Source organism: Triticum aestivum, chromosome 2B (assembly GCF_018294505.1).
Source record: "Triticum aestivum cultivar Chinese Spring chromosome 2B, IWGSC CS RefSeq v2.1, whole genome shotgun sequence".
NCBI lineage: Eukaryota > Viridiplantae > Streptophyta > Magnoliopsida > Poales > Poaceae > Triticum > Triticum aestivum.
The window spans coordinates 537,262,277-537,276,709 of NC_057798.1; the positions used below are offsets into that span (position 1 = coordinate 537,262,277).

General features: G+C 40.9%; 2 protein-coding genes and 1 non-coding gene across 4 annotated transcripts; 2 read left to right on the forward strand and 1 right to left on the reverse strand.

The window, feature by feature from the left end:
- Positions 1-254: 254 nt before the first annotated feature.
- Positions 255-2,633, forward strand: LOC123045898 (corepressor interacting with RBPJ 1). Of its 2 annotated transcripts, none has more exons than XM_044469135.1 (5): positions 255-542; positions 738-839; positions 1,618-1,762; positions 1,881-1,927; positions 2,101-2,633. In XM_044469135.1, the coding sequence occupies exons 1-5, from the start codon at positions 453-455 to the stop codon at positions 2,308-2,310; spliced, it is 594 nt and encodes a 197-aa protein (XP_044325070.1). In that variant the 5' UTR covers positions 255-452; the 3' UTR covers positions 2,311-2,633. The 2 variants fall into 2 exon arrangements, with proteins under 2 accessions (XP_044325070.1, XP_044325071.1); XM_044469136.1 differs by having other exon boundaries at positions 2,106-2,633.
- Positions 2,634-6,991: 4,358 nt separating this feature from the next.
- On the forward strand, positions 6,992-7,065 carry TRNAV-CAC (transfer RNA valine (anticodon CAC)). Its single transcript has one exon. It is a non-coding gene; the product is annotated as a tRNA-Val (tRNA).
- A 204-nt stretch (positions 7,066-7,269) lies between these two features.
- Positions 7,270-13,668, reverse strand: LOC123045899 (splicing factor U2AF-associated protein 2). Its single transcript, XM_044469137.1, has 13 exons — positions 13,413-13,668; positions 12,650-12,778; positions 12,331-12,554; positions 10,848-11,090; positions 10,677-10,769; positions 10,498-10,536; positions 9,756-9,845; positions 9,551-9,653; positions 9,402-9,482; positions 8,944-9,020; positions 8,727-8,807; positions 7,899-7,990; positions 7,270-7,642 (listed from the first exon to the last, which is right to left on the reverse strand). The coding sequence occupies exons 1-13, from the start codon at positions 13,495-13,497 to the stop codon at positions 7,516-7,518; spliced, it is 1,464 nt and encodes a 487-aa protein (XP_044325072.1). The 5' UTR covers positions 13,498-13,668; the 3' UTR covers positions 7,270-7,515.
- Between the last annotated feature and the right edge of the window lie 765 nt (positions 13,669-14,433).

A 14,433-nucleotide genomic window follows, 5' to 3' on the forward strand; every position in this document is an offset into this window, starting at 1 on the left:
GGATCTCAGATCAAACGGCTCCCGGGAGCTCTTGGACATTTTACAAAAAAATCATTCAAGAGTCTTGAAATTGTGTGCAGGTATAACAACTCCTCAGGTGCCGTCGGATCTGAGATCCAACGGTCCAGACGTGTGTATCATGGTAGCATACGAAGGCCGGTATCACCTGAAACTTTCCCATCCAGCCGTCCAGTTCCGATCAGACGGTAGACATGCGGCCGCAGCAGCAGCCCGCGGGCGGAGAGTTCCTCCCACAGGGCAGAGCCAGAGGAGGGGAGGCCTTCCTTCCCCCATCTTCTCCTTTACCTTATCGGCGTTATCGCCATCACCCGTCATAACTCGCGGCCGCACGCGTCGTACCAAAGGAGGGAGGAAAAAGGGATCTCCACTCCACTCCGCCTCCTCCTCCGCCCCGCGCGGTTCCAATCTGGTTCCCGGCCGAGCAATCGAGGATGGGGAAGAACCAGGCGTACAAGGCGATGCAGCGGGCGCGGCTGGGCTCGTCCTCCGGTGCCCCCGGCGAAGGGGAGGAAGACGGCATGGTCGGTCCCCTTCCTCACCCCCCTTACCACAGATCCTTAATCCCCCCTAGTTCCAAGCTCGCAACCCATCTCTGATTGCTCCCCCCCGTGCAAACCCTATCGAGATCTGCCGGAACGGCCATGGCGAATCTTGCTGTTTGTAGATGCTTTTTCCCCTTTTGACGAGGGAACTTTTACTAACGAGGGCCGTCACAGACGGACGGTTCATTTCATTCTCCAGAGTGGCACGCGGCGCGCTTGGCCAGCCTCAACAAGACCCACACCCTCACGTGGGAGGAGTTCAAGAAGAAGCAGAAGGTATGCGCGGCCTGGACTTGCTCTCTGCTGGCTTTGTTGGTGGATTTAGTTTCTGCACTCTATAATTTTGGCCATGATTTTATTCATGCTGCTGCTTAAGCTCTGCGATGTGCTATTTGTGCTCCTATTTTATGTTAAATGTATGATGTATGCTGAATTTCAGGCATACTGCCTTGTATGTGATGCCCAAGTTTGTTTTAGCCTGGTGTGGAACGGCGATTCACTTTATAGTGCATATAGTAACGAATTAAGCTACGTTGTAGCATTTGAGGGGAATTAGCAGCCTGAACTTTGGCAGTGGAAGCTTGGTCCTGTGCCACCCAGGGTCCAGTTGTCCTTCCCCTGGTTTGCTGACCTTTGAGTTTCTCTAGCACCGGTTTGCCATCAGACATTTAGACTTGTGCTACTGTAAAAGGTAGTACAACCATTTAGTGGCACCGCTTATTGCAGACATCCATCATACTTTACCTAGCTTCAGAAGTCTAATGATGCCATTTGCTTGGCTTCGATTCCTTTACTTGTCTTGTTATCTTTGATAAATAGCATCTTAGGCGGAGTATGTATATGCTGATTCCAAACAGATCAACCTACGGTCAGCATTAGTTGGGTTGGCGTTTACTTGGCAAATGTTTATTGTTTTCTGCATTGATTCCACACGGTTATTGGCTTACTGCAGACCAGCCTAAGCCTTTTTGTACTTATATAAGGTCACTGTGTAGCCATAGTTATCTATTATCAGTACCTCCATAGTCATAAATGATGCTCTTGTCCCCTATAGGACGAGGAACTAAAGAGAGGTGAGGTGGAGGCTGACAAAGATAAAATGATGAGAGAGTATAGAGCTCAACTGGATGCTGAAAGGGCCCAAAAGCTTGGCCGTGGAAGAGACGTTGTAAAGTCAAAATCATCATCTTCCAAGAAAGGTAAATCAACTTAATAACATGCTGAACGATGTTTCTTACATTTAGGTCCCATTAGGTGAAACTCTTTCTTAAATCTGTTCCATGTGTTGAGTTTTCTGACAAAGGATTATGGATACAGAAAAGAAGGAAAAGGACGCAAAGAAACGGATTAAAAAGAGGAGGAAGGTATTACTCTCAAATACAAATGTAATAATTGGCCACATTATGATGAATGGAGAACACCAAAAAGTATCCGCTATATAGATGATTCTAGATATAAGCATTTTTTTACCTTCTGCTGTTGGGATGAATTTGGGAAACAAAAATGGTCCTACTTGCTCACTTCTGCATTCTTACAGCACAGAAGTTCGTCAGAAAGTTCCAGCTCATCAGAATCATCAAGTAGTGATGATGAGGACAGGGGTTCAAGAAAATCCCGATCCCGATCAAGATCAAAGCGAAGTAAGAAAGATAAGAAGCACAGGTCCCGATCCAAGCATGCCGGAAGTGACAGCGAGGAGGAAGGCCCTGTTCGCCTCTCGAAATTCTTTGGGAATGCAAAGAATTAGACGCTATATCGATACGCCCAATACCAATTTGCTTGCTCCTGAGGTCATATCATTTTGAATTGTCAATTGGTGGGTGTTGATTGTATTCTATCGAGACAACTGTCAGAAGGTTGTGGGAACCAGTTTCCATGTTTCTCAACAGAATGTTTGGTAATTGGAGGTTTAGGTGTTGAACCATTATATGGTATCCTGCAACTTGTAAGAAATATCAAATCATTGTTACATTGTTGTACTTGATGGATAGTGACAGTACTCATATTCGATTTGAACTGCTTTAATTCTTTTCAGAACTTGATATTTAATTATTATCTTCCTTTGGCTGATCTTTAGATCTCCTTTATGAGAATTGGCTACTCTGTTGGTGTATTTGCTATGAGCTATGAAAAATACAGCCCCCTCCGTCTCTATGATTAAATTGACAGAAAATATATTAACATGTATACAATACCAAATAAGTAAAATATGAAGAAAAAAAAAGTATATATCATAATGAATCTGATTTGATATCCTATATACTTAAGAAGTTCATCCTCACTATTTGATTTATCTCAACATGCAGCATAGCCACATCATCATCCAATCACATCCAGCCATGTCACATCACATGCAGTCCCACTCAAGACCATCCAATCACATCCAGCCATGTCACATCACATGCAGTCCCACTCAAGACCACGTCAATTTATTTTTCAGATTTGCTATTTCACATCTAGATGTGAAATAGTATCTCACATCTACTTTTCTAGCCACATGATTTAGACATCAAGATTAGTATTTTTTATTTATTTTTTATTGACTGATCCTTTTCCTGTACGCATTACTTGCGGGGCGCCCGTCGTGGCAGTAGGCCGCTGTTGATCCATTTGATTTTGTTCCTCGTGCGTGCCTCCTTGGCTGTTGTGGCTACAAGTGATTTTTTTTTCATTTTTCATTTCTGTTTCTTTTGCCTTTTTTCTTCTTCTTTATTTATTTCTTCCAAATATGATAACTTTTTAAATTCATGATTTGTTATTTTTTTCAAATTCTTTTAAACTCATGATTGTTTTCATCGTTGTTAGTTGACTATCCACCATCAAACATGGGTTGTCTTTTTTTTTCTAAGTTGCAAGTCTACCCTCAACTTGCAATTCGGGCCTGACCTTTTGTCGTAGTTGTAATCCCACCCTCGACTCGCAACTGGACTTTAACATTTTTTTTGTCTACGTTGCAAGTCCATCCTCAAATCGTAACCGTAGCCCGAACTTTTTTTGTCCCAATTTTAAGTCTATCCTCGACTTGCAACTGAGGCCCAACTTTTTTTTCCGCTAGTTGCAAGTTCAGCTTCAACTCGCAACTAGAGCCTGATCTTTTTTTAGTCTCAATGGCATGTCGACCCTTGACTCGCAACCGGGGCTTGAGTTTTTTTGTCCTCGTTACAAGTCCATCATCGACTCACAACTAGACTCGACATTTTTTTCTGGTTGATAGTCTAATCTTGACTCGCAACTGGGTCAACATATTGTCCCAATTGCAAGTCTACCGTCGACTTGCAACTGGGCCCAACTTTTTTTTTGTCCCAGTTGCAAGTCCACCCTTGACTCGCAAATGGGGGCCCGACCTTTTTATGTCCCAGTTATAAGTCCACCATCGTCTCGCAACTGGGTCTAACATTTTTTGTACTAGTTGCAAGTCCACCAAGAACTCGCAACTCGAGCACGACCTTTTTTTGTCCCAGTTGCAAGTCCATCATTGACTCGCAACTGGGCCCTGATCTTTTTTTGTCCCAGTTGCAAGTTCACCCTTGACTCGCAACTGGGGTCCGACCTTCTTTTTCAGTTGCAAGTCTACAATCGACTCGCAACTGGAGCCCGATCTTTTTTTGTCTAAGTTGCAATCTCACCCTCCACTCGCAACTGGTGCCCGACTTTTTTTTGTCCCAGTTGGAAGTCCATCCTCAACACGCAACGTGGGCACGACTTTTTTCGTCCCAATTGCAAGTCCACTGTGAACTTGTAACTGGGCTCCCACCCTTTTTTTTCCGAGTTGCGACACAGTAGGTGCGTGACTTTTTCATGCGCGACAAACAGACAAAAACAAGTAAGAGTATATTCACCTCATCCTAAAAAATATATTCACCTCTTTCTAAATATATATTCACCTCGTTCTACAATTTATTCACTGATTTTTTTTAAAAATGTTTACATTGTCACTCGAGTGCTTGTTAATGTGTTAAGTGATCCCTAGTATAGGACGTTTGTGTCCACTGAGAAAGGAAGTCAACACACCAGTACGTCGTTGACGCAAAATTCCTGTAGCAAATCGTGTGTCACTGTAGACTACACTGTAGCACTGCGGCTCAACATCAGCGACTCAACGCCCGGTTCGTGCATGGGTGACAAGGAAAAAATAAAGACAAATAATATGTCACATCTAGATGAGCTATAGACACACCCTTTTTTTTTCAATTAACAGAGCTAAGCACAACCTCCCTAGATGAGAAAAAAAGAGCAATTGATCGATCAATAGCTTTTCCTCCTATTTAATGAAGCCACGTGGACGTCCCACTATGTGAAAGCTCTCTTCCCCTCCCGGTAATAACCTTCCTAAATTAAATTGGAGCTTACATACCGGATTAGTAGCTCCGAAGCCCAAAGGTCATGGATACCTGCGGATGTTGTCTTTTCATCTTCAGCCCTTTACCAACAAGTATATAATTCCCCCTCTGTATGCCGGAGAGATGCACTGGAAATAGCCACGTTTTCTCGCGGATAAAGAGCACCGGGCCGAGCTGCACAACAGCGTCCAATTCCAGTGGTCCAGATATGGGAGATTGGGTTTCACAGGAGGAGGTTCTCCCTTGCGCATTCTTCTCGAGCGTCTATTCAAGGCAGCATTTGGGTACTTTTTTTGTCAAACCTTTGGATCTACAAGCAAGTAAATTCCATCATCAAGAGCGTCCTTGCAATTTGTTCTCCATTTCTCTATCCAGATAACATGCATGCTTATCTTTTCATCTCTGTCCCGCCATACATCAAGAATTAGGGAAGGGTCAGAATTTTTATGAAGGAAGCGTCAGAATTGGGTCATTGTGTTTAGCCTGCCCTAGAGCTACTGCTGGCGTTATCCATTGAAGCTTCGTGTTTAGGAGGAGGCACAACCTGTCTCGGTTTGATGAAAGCTTTTATCTGATTCGAATATGCAGATTGCAGGTAAATTCGTCTTTGTTGGTATCTAAGGCAGTAGGTCAACAAAGAGAGTGGATAAAATGTACGCTCACGTTTGGATTTGAAGGCCTGTTCCCAATTGTATAGGATTTGCCATCTTCTGCACTGGCAAATACGCACCCAATTGAGTAGAGGAAGAGGCAGGGGAAGAATACTCGGTAGTTGCAAGCAAATTCCAGAAGCTAGCCACCTGTAAAAGCGAGAAATTTTTCACCTTTGTTTAGCAATCAGGACCCGATGGAGAATCCTACTTACAGATAATGAGTATTTTTTATGTCAACGAGTCATCATTGTTCCTTTTGTCATGTGGTTACGCAAAGTGTTCTGAAAATAAATTTGATTATGCAAAATCTCATGCATGGGTCTTCTCGATCTCATCGTCTCTTTGTTACTCCCTCAGTCCTATAATATATTGTTTGTAATAACAACATATTATAACCAATGTATTCATATATTGTTATTACAACCAATGTATTCATGTATTGTTATTACAATCAATGTATTCATATAATGTTTGTAATAACATCTGATATCATGGTACAGAGGGAGTACATAACTACATATTACAATATATTTCATATAATTTAAAATTGTACATACATACGGCATATATTTTTAATATTACCCGAAACATATTTTTATGTTGTGCTAGAAACATTCTGATTCTTTATTAACTATTCCGGTTGGCAATTCCCTCATGATAGAAAGTGATACACGTTATTTATGTACTGAAGTTTACTAAGAATTTTTAACCCCCATTTATCTTAACATGATATTCTTTTTTTGTGTGCGAAACTTGACATGATATTCTAACTTTGATAAATTACAGTTTCCTATTTGCATAGGATTAGTATCAGTTGCAAGAAAAGTTTTGTAGATGGAATGCCTATTGCCTGCAATATGGTATTGTTTAGCTGAAACAGTTATTCTACTTCTTCACGGCCCAATTTATCTTTCTATCGGACAACTTTCCTACCAGGTCTCACAAGCAGCAATATAATTTGTAATTAAATTCAATTTATGTCTGCTTTTTAGAGCTATATGATTTCCGAATGTCAGTTTTCCTTCCCTTTCTTTAGCTTTTATTCTTTCGATGTATCTATTCTTAATAACCAAATGTCCCGCAACAACGTGCGGGGTATTGTCTAGTATGTGGATAAACTTGGTCAAACAGAGAGTAGTTTGACTTCTAAATGAAAAGCAGAGCTATTGCCTTGCTAGCAAAAGGCGGAGAAAAAAAAAGTAGAGCATCCTAGCAAATGAACAAGTTTTACCTTTCACTCTGTAAAAGGCAAGATGAAGGGTTTGTAACGCTTTCTACTTGGGTTATCAGCAGGGAAGTTTTATTACAAATTTTACCTTTCCCGGTGGTGGTGTTCACTCTGTAAAAAGGCCAGGCGAAGCATTTGAAATACCGTGTGGTTGCCAAGAGAAATGTTTTATTATAAATAGCGTATTGGTTCGTTTCTAACAACATCGTCTGGGTGGTGTAGTTGGTTATCACGTTAGTCTCACACACTAAAGGTCCCCAGTTCGAACCTGGGCTCAGACAATTTTGTCACTTTTTTTGTGCGTTGCTGCCATCTCTTTTTTTGTGTCCCTTGCATATTTTTGCCATAGCTCCATAACGTTTTGCGTCATCTTGGTCTTTGCTCGGGAGAAGATTTTGGCAGTGATGATTTTCTGATTTTGGCAGTGATGATTTTCTGACAACGGCAGCATATACCAGGATCATGAGCCCAACGGGACGGTGACAAATAGCAAGTCGTACTAGTACATGTTAGTATATGGCAAAAATGCTCAATCTCTAATGTGGGAGTACATTAGGACAAAGTTTAGCTGATGTAACAACTCCGCTGCTTAAAGCTAACCCAGAAGCAGTCATACTATGAATAATCGGACGAACAGATGACCCAGCTGCTTTTTTCTGTTATATTGTTCTTGTAATTTCACGCTATCAGCTATAGAACAGCCCTAAACTGCTGGGTGATCGAAAAACTTCCTATGTGGATTCTTCCAACTCTTCTCCAAAGCGCTCCAGCCTTGAAACCTCAGCATCGTAGTCACGGATCAGAGCATGTTTGATCGAACCGTCATCCTCGCTCGCGTGTATTTGCTTCCCACCAAACCTGCACGGCAAGGAATGTAGTTAAAAACCCTTTTCCTAGGTAGGAAACCAAAGCATGCACAAAATCTCAACATAAGCTCCTTCCTCTCTCCAAAGTATTCACAAGATAATATTGTTTTCTAACACCTGAAACGAATCTCGCAAAAGGATTGACAAACTTGAAATGCAGACCAAACATAATATTTTTTTTATCCTTTATCATGACATCAAAAACCAAGAGGAAAAGAACAGCACAATGATTTCATGTTAGAACCTACCATCTTCCATTCATCTTCTCTATGCATTTGAGACCATCTTTCCGGTCTTTGAATTTCACCAATACAACCCCTTGTGGATGATTTTCGCAAACCTGCCACAGCAACATGTAAACAAAAGTGGTAAGCTGGAAAAGAGAGAAAAAAGAAACCACCAAAACTTACTGGCGGTTAGGGCCAGTTTGCTCAGTTACGGTTCATTCTGGGGATTTTCTATATATTTCATCATTAATTACAACAAAGCTTAGCACTAGTTCAGAGAGCCCCGCATGGGCAGATGTAAGATCAGATCTAATTTCTGGACAGGTGAAGATAGGAACAAGTAAATGAAACTCGTAGCAGCAGACTTATAGAGCATAGTGCTGAATGGTTTATAAATATACTTGCTACCATATTGTCCTACTAAAATGAAACACACCAGCCCATACTTATGTGGATTAAAGACCTTGGCTACTCAGCTTGCATACTCTCACCCATTAGTCTGTTTGCCTTTTCCAAACTAAGTAACACGTTCTCACAGGACCAGTACCCATATGGCGAGCTTTGGCATCGTAATAAACAAGGATCAGTCAGTTTGGTGTAGAATGCGGATGCAGTTCTCCAGTATGTCTTTCAGAGACTGGTTACACAGGTTAAACTCGAAAAGTGGCAACAGCCAGGAACTTTCGTACTCCAAATGGTTCTTGATCATATCAACCTTCTACATGATTAGGAAGAAGCACAGCTAAAGAAGTAAACAACTTTTTAACATTCCCTTTTCTCTAATCAAACTAATCTATTTGTTATGATTTTCCTATGATGACAAGACATATGAGTGCAATTAAAAATTACCTTGACATTGTCGATCGGACCAAACTTCACGCATTCCTCTCTAACATCTACCTCAAGTTCAGGAAGAAGGGTTTCATCATTCTGCAATGATCAGGAACTTCATTCTTAATAAAACCGACATGAGCAAAAAAGTTCCTATACCAACAGGAGCAATCTGAAACGACTCATTTATTCCATATGAAAAGGGCACGTCAAGCATACTTCCATAATTACTTACTCTCAATTCAGCAGGACTGAACATATTCGCCAAAATCACCTGAGTAGGAATCATCACCTTCTTATCATCATGTCCACCTAATAACAGAACATTGTCACAAGAATAAAAATAAGTAAATGGGATTTTGATCTCAAGATAAAGCTAGTTTGCTTGCAAGAAATGCAGATAATAATGAAAAAGTAACTGTTCATCAACCAACGGCGTAATGATAAATGAACACAACAATAGTTTTTGCAGCTTAATTCTTTTAGGGCTATCTGCTAGTAGGAAAAGATTTAGAAGCACGTCATATTATTCTCAACAAGACACATCCCTAATTAGCATGAAACATGCAAAGCTTGAACACGACCTACAGTTCGGTTATGTCAACATTGAAGCAACAGAAACTTGTCGCTGGGTACACGTATTCAAATCAACCATAATAAAAACAATTGACATAATTTAAAGATAGAAATTACCCCATCCCAGCATCTTATCTTCAACCTTCTTGCCTTTCTTTTTCTTTTGCTTATCTGCCTTCTTTGCCAAAAAAACGTCACCTGAAGCAGATGAAATCATTAGTAGTATATATTTTGCAGTTCATGTCGCTTTAATAAATTGAACTTACCTTTCTGCTGAAATTTGGCCACGCTAACAGTCATTAGGGTCTTACCACCAGGACGGAATGATGTTCCATCCAATAATTGAATTGCTAAAGGTACAGAAGGCTCCTGGATCATTGAAAGAGAAGTACACAGTAAATAAAATAAACATGCATAATTCCGTAGTAACTAGTAAGCTCAGTCAATCTGACAAGTTCAGTAAGGCAATACCTTGAGATAGGTCACAAGTGCATCACCCTTTTTCCTGCCTGTTTCCTTGTCAGTATAGATCTTCACTCGGGGTTTCCTTGTCTCTGGATCCTATATCATCACAAACACATTATAAGTGCATCAGTAGTTCAGTACTCTGAAGCTCAGGAACAGAATATTGATTACGAATAAGATAAGAACAAAGCTATCCAAATATAGGATATACTACCTCTGTCCTAAAATATAAGGCGTTTTTGCAGTTCAATTTAAACTGCAAAAACGTCTTATATTTTTGGGACAGAGTAGTACTCCCTCTGTAACTTTTTATAAGCCGTTTTTAGAGTCCATGACAGTGTCAAAAAAAAGTCTTATATTAAGTTACATAGGGAGTAGTAAATAAATATCATAATCATGTACAGTTTAATCCATACAAAGATAATACTGTATATGGCTAAATTTTTCAATATGATGATATCTACTATCATCAATACCTACTACAAGTCCAGATAGCTGGAATTCACTAGATTTGACAGTCATGCTGAACACAAACTGAACATCTTTTGACATGAAAACGTGAAGATAGCAAGATTCTGAACAAATCAAATTATGAATTTTGAAACACAGTAGTTACATGCATCTGTGAGTGTACTGACTACTGATAAAACCAAGTTTAGGAATGGGAAGACCATAAAGGTTCAAGATGAGAAATCAGTCTGATCAAGTTTAAGCTGTCTCTGCCAGAAATGAAAAAAAAAATGCATACCTCCTTTATAATTCCACACTTGGAAAATACCTCTACAATCTGCAAACGAATCCACTATCAGATGTCAGAACTAGTAACTTTTTGTATAGCTATGAACATGTTATAGTTCATTTTGAGAACGGTCTTCCTACGAGGAAAACAAAGAGTAGCCTCAGCTTTTGGAGATAGAAAAAACTTACCTCCTCAGCCGTGACATCTTCAGGTAAACCAGTAACATAGACATGTGTGTTGACTTTGAGATCAAACCAACTTTCTGGAGGTTTCTGAGGTTCCTGCCCAAATAAAAACAGTTTTTAAGAATTAGCTTGTGCAAAAGTTATCAAGTCCCTCAAGAGTAACTTGAGAACTACCTTCTTTTCAGTTGGCTTCTCAGACTTCCGCTTCTTTTCTAGTCTTTTATCTACCTTCTCTGGCACTTTGTTTTCTTTTTCAGTTAAAGCATGGTTTTCATCCAATGTGGACGAGCCAGGAATATCTGGTGGTTGAAATACTTCTTCCTCGAGTGCAAAAGTCATGTCTTCAAGTTCATAGTCATCCTTTTTACGTGATATGTCATTCTCTCCATTGTTGTCCATTTCACCCGATACATCATTCTGAGAAGGTATACAAGGAATCAGGTTAGCTGATAAACCCTGGTAATAAGGAACATTAAACAAGACGAATAAGAGAATGTGTTTTTCCTATGGAAGAACAGCTGGTGCAATACAGAATACTCTTATCAAGAAATATTCACCTAGGCCTAAAGAATAAGGCATTGACAACACTAGCAATGACTAAGGGGAGCTAAATTAGATTCTCAGCTGAACCGCAACTTAGACTACTATTAGTTAAAATTAAAATGTAGTACCTTTTTTTCGGGAATAAAACTTCCACCTAACATTGAAACTAATTTTTGTAAATAGATACACAAAAAGGAAATGCGGCGATGAACGATAAATCAAGAGAAAGTGTGTATGAACTTTAGAAGTTGGGTTTCTTCAAAGTTGTTTATGGAAGGGTAAATTTTACGGAAAATTATAAAACTGATGCAACCAGATCAAGCACATACAATAACTTTGTATTCATAACTTGGTGCAAATATTAGTGAAGTTTGGATAGTGTCAATTATATTTGGGGAGCCACCACAAGACATCTCTAAGTCATCGTGTATTGAGAGTTACAGGAGAGAGAACAATAAACTCCAATTGGATAGATGTTGATCATCAAGTTTTGAAGGATCACACTGGTTTACACTACAATTCCATTTCCAGAGTTGGTCTGTGAGAGTATGACTTGGTATTGTTTCTGATCAACATTTTTGCTTATTCGGACTCAATACTGAGTTGTTCATTTATTCCTTATGTACAATCATGAAAGATCAGGCAACCCTATAGAATCATCCTCTCTAGGTTGATTTATCAATAATAAATCAATGAGAACATACGCTGTAAAGTTAAAAGAGGCTTCATTTCTCTAAAGTTGCGCATACAAAGGGTATATATCCACACATAGTTTACTTCTTTGAAAGGGTAGCTGGAAGGCTGTTTCGGAGAGAAAGATAGAACTGATACTCCTGTCCAGGTTAAAATCTTACCATGGAGCAGGTAAGACTAATAGTAATAGATGGCACAAGCCCATCAGAAAATTTATTTTGACATGAAAAGACTAAGGTGCCACATGTCATGCAATAAATTTCCCGAACTAACAAGCCCTATACGCTAATAAATCATGTAGCTGAGATAGTCGGTACTTGTTCCACTATATGATTACAGCTAAGTGATCAGAAATCATGAATTTTCATCTGATAATGGTTATCTGGAAAGCCTAGAGTTGGAATAGAAAAGCAACACTTACTTGAGGAACCATTGCCCTCAGAGTACGATCCCACTTGTAGATGGTGCCGTCATCATCAGTAAATTCTTCCACACCATCTGGTGGGGATGCTGGCCGCTCATCGGGATCATCAATGACATGCTCTTTGCTTAAGTCACCATCTGCAGCCTTTGCTTTCAGCGCTTCCACCTCTGACTCAGCTTCTATAACCTCCTTCTGGAATTTCTCGAAATCATCTTCAGTTTCTGAAGATACCATTTCGAAGAGCGTTAGGAGATACTTGAAAAGAACCATACTGAATTTGCTTTAAAGGGAATGTAGAAAGCCCTAAGCTCCTAACCTTGTTCAGGTTGATACTTCTTTGTGACCCCAGAATGCAGCTCTGGAATAGAAGATAGTGGCGTCCATTCACTCCTCCCCTCCGCCCAGAGCATTGTGCTCTCGTTGAGGTACCCATTAGCAAAATGATCTGTACAGGGAGCCAAGTTCCTCAAATCCAGATCACATCGAAAACAAGACACATAGATCTTCAGAATGTAAAAGGGCTACTAGCTGCCATTCTGAAACAATATGCGCCTACAAAACAAGCAAGCAACCTCACAACATGACATAAACCCTATCTCGCAACCTGCCAGTGCTAACAACTCATCGATGAGCCAGCTTTGGAGTTAGGAACTATAACGCAACAGTGGTGGATAATGCAGTGAATGACACTGTAGAATGATACATACACTCTACGGATAACCACATAGCACGAATTCAAAACTGCCATATGGGCTACTACCGTTACTTTCATATCCATTGATTGAAGCATCAATTTACTGGTTACAAAGGAAATTGTAGCTTATGATTAACACGCCCAATTGACACGATCTAACAATACCAGGTACTGGGATTTGCACCACCCAGACTCGACACTTGCTGATACTCACAGGAAATACAAAACTAGCGAATAGGTGGGAGCCTTCCGGATTGCAGAAAGGCCACACGCGAAGTTTCTCTGATTTTGCGAGGATTCAATCCCAGCTTGCGAGCTACCGGCGTCCGCATTTCCACTAGCAGGTATAGCGAGAAGATTGGGTGTCGAGGGGGGGAGGAGGTACCTCGCAGCTCTGAGAGCGCGTAGGGGCCGACGTGCTCCTGGCTCGGGCCGAGGACGTACCAGCCCACCTCGCCGCCGCCCTCCATGGACCTCCGCGCGCGGGGAGCGGAGGCTGGGGCCGGAGATTCCGGTCTCGTCGCCGCCGGCGACGCGAAATCCTTTTTCGTGAAGCGACCGCCGGAGAGGGGGAGGAAACTTTTGGGGCTGGGGTTTCCAGAGTGGTCTAGACCTGGATCGAGCCGGTGCCCTCCGATGGAAGCCGCTGCCGTCCGATCAAGAGGGTTTCACGATCAAGGTCGGTCCAGACCATACATGTGTAAAATTTATTTTTCCCGAGAATTCATACACATATAAGGGTGCGTTTGGATAGACCATACATGTGTAAAGTTTATTTTTCCCGAGAATTCATACACATGTAAGGATGCGTTTGGATGCAAAGTATTTTTGCGTTTTCTGAAAATACTGTGGTTTCTGAAAAAACTTTGGTATTAACTACTTTTAGGTGTTTGGAAAAAATAAATATTGTAGTTTGAGATACCAATGTATCTGTCATACTGTGGTTTTTTTGCGGTATCTAAAAAAAAGGTTAAACCGAACTGAAATAATTCGTTGCCTGCTCGTCTACGTCCAAAGATGATCAAATGCGATTGCCGCCTCTAATTCCTCTATTTATTGTCTTTTCAACAGAGTGTTCTTGATTATTAGGCGTTTCAGGTTTGGTTGTTAGTTTGTCTAAGGAGACGACGCACATGTTACGTTCTTCTGGCGATCTTCCAACCTTCTATCCGATCACTGGCTGCAAAATTCACGAGTAACGCGGGGTTCAAACAAACTTGCTCCTGGAGTATATCGATTGGTTGTTGGAGCACTCGTACTCAGCAGGTTAAAGCTAGCTACACAATCGATTCTATGCGCATATAGACGCATGTAACACGCACAAATTTTTTGCCCCGGGTAGCTAGGGGGGGATTTGACGTGCATGACATGCTGCATGCATTGGGCATCGTTTCTACATGCAGATC

What these genes read in the sequence shown, in the direction of transcription:
- LOC123045898 (XM_044469135.1), top strand. Translation starts at nt 453, where the DNA reads ATGGGGAAGAACCAGGCGTACAAGGCGATGCAGCGGGCGCGGCTGGGC. An exon ending in AAGGGGAGGAAGACGGCATG is followed by an intron (nt 543 to 737) that starts GTCGGTCCCCTT and finishes GGGCCGTCACAG; the next exon opens with ACGGACGGTTCATTTCATTC. An exon ending in GGATTAAAAAGAGGAGGAAG is followed by an intron (nt 1,928 to 2,100) that starts GTATTACTCTCA and finishes GCATTCTTACAG; the next exon opens with CACAGAAGTTCGTCAGAAAG.
- LOC123045899 (XM_044469137.1), bottom strand. Translation starts at nt 13,497, where the DNA reads ATGGAGGGCGGCGGCGAGGTGGGCTGGTACGTCCTCGGCCCGAGCCAG. An exon ending in AGAAGCCAACTGAAAAGAAG is followed by an intron (nt 10,770 to 10,847) that starts GTAGTTCTCAAG and finishes TTATTTGGGCAG; the next exon opens with GAACCTCAGAAACCTCCAGA. An exon ending in AGATAAGATGCTGGGATGGG is followed by an intron (nt 9,021 to 9,401) that starts GTAATTTCTATC and finishes TTCTGTTATTAG; the next exon opens with GTGGACATGATGATAAGAAG.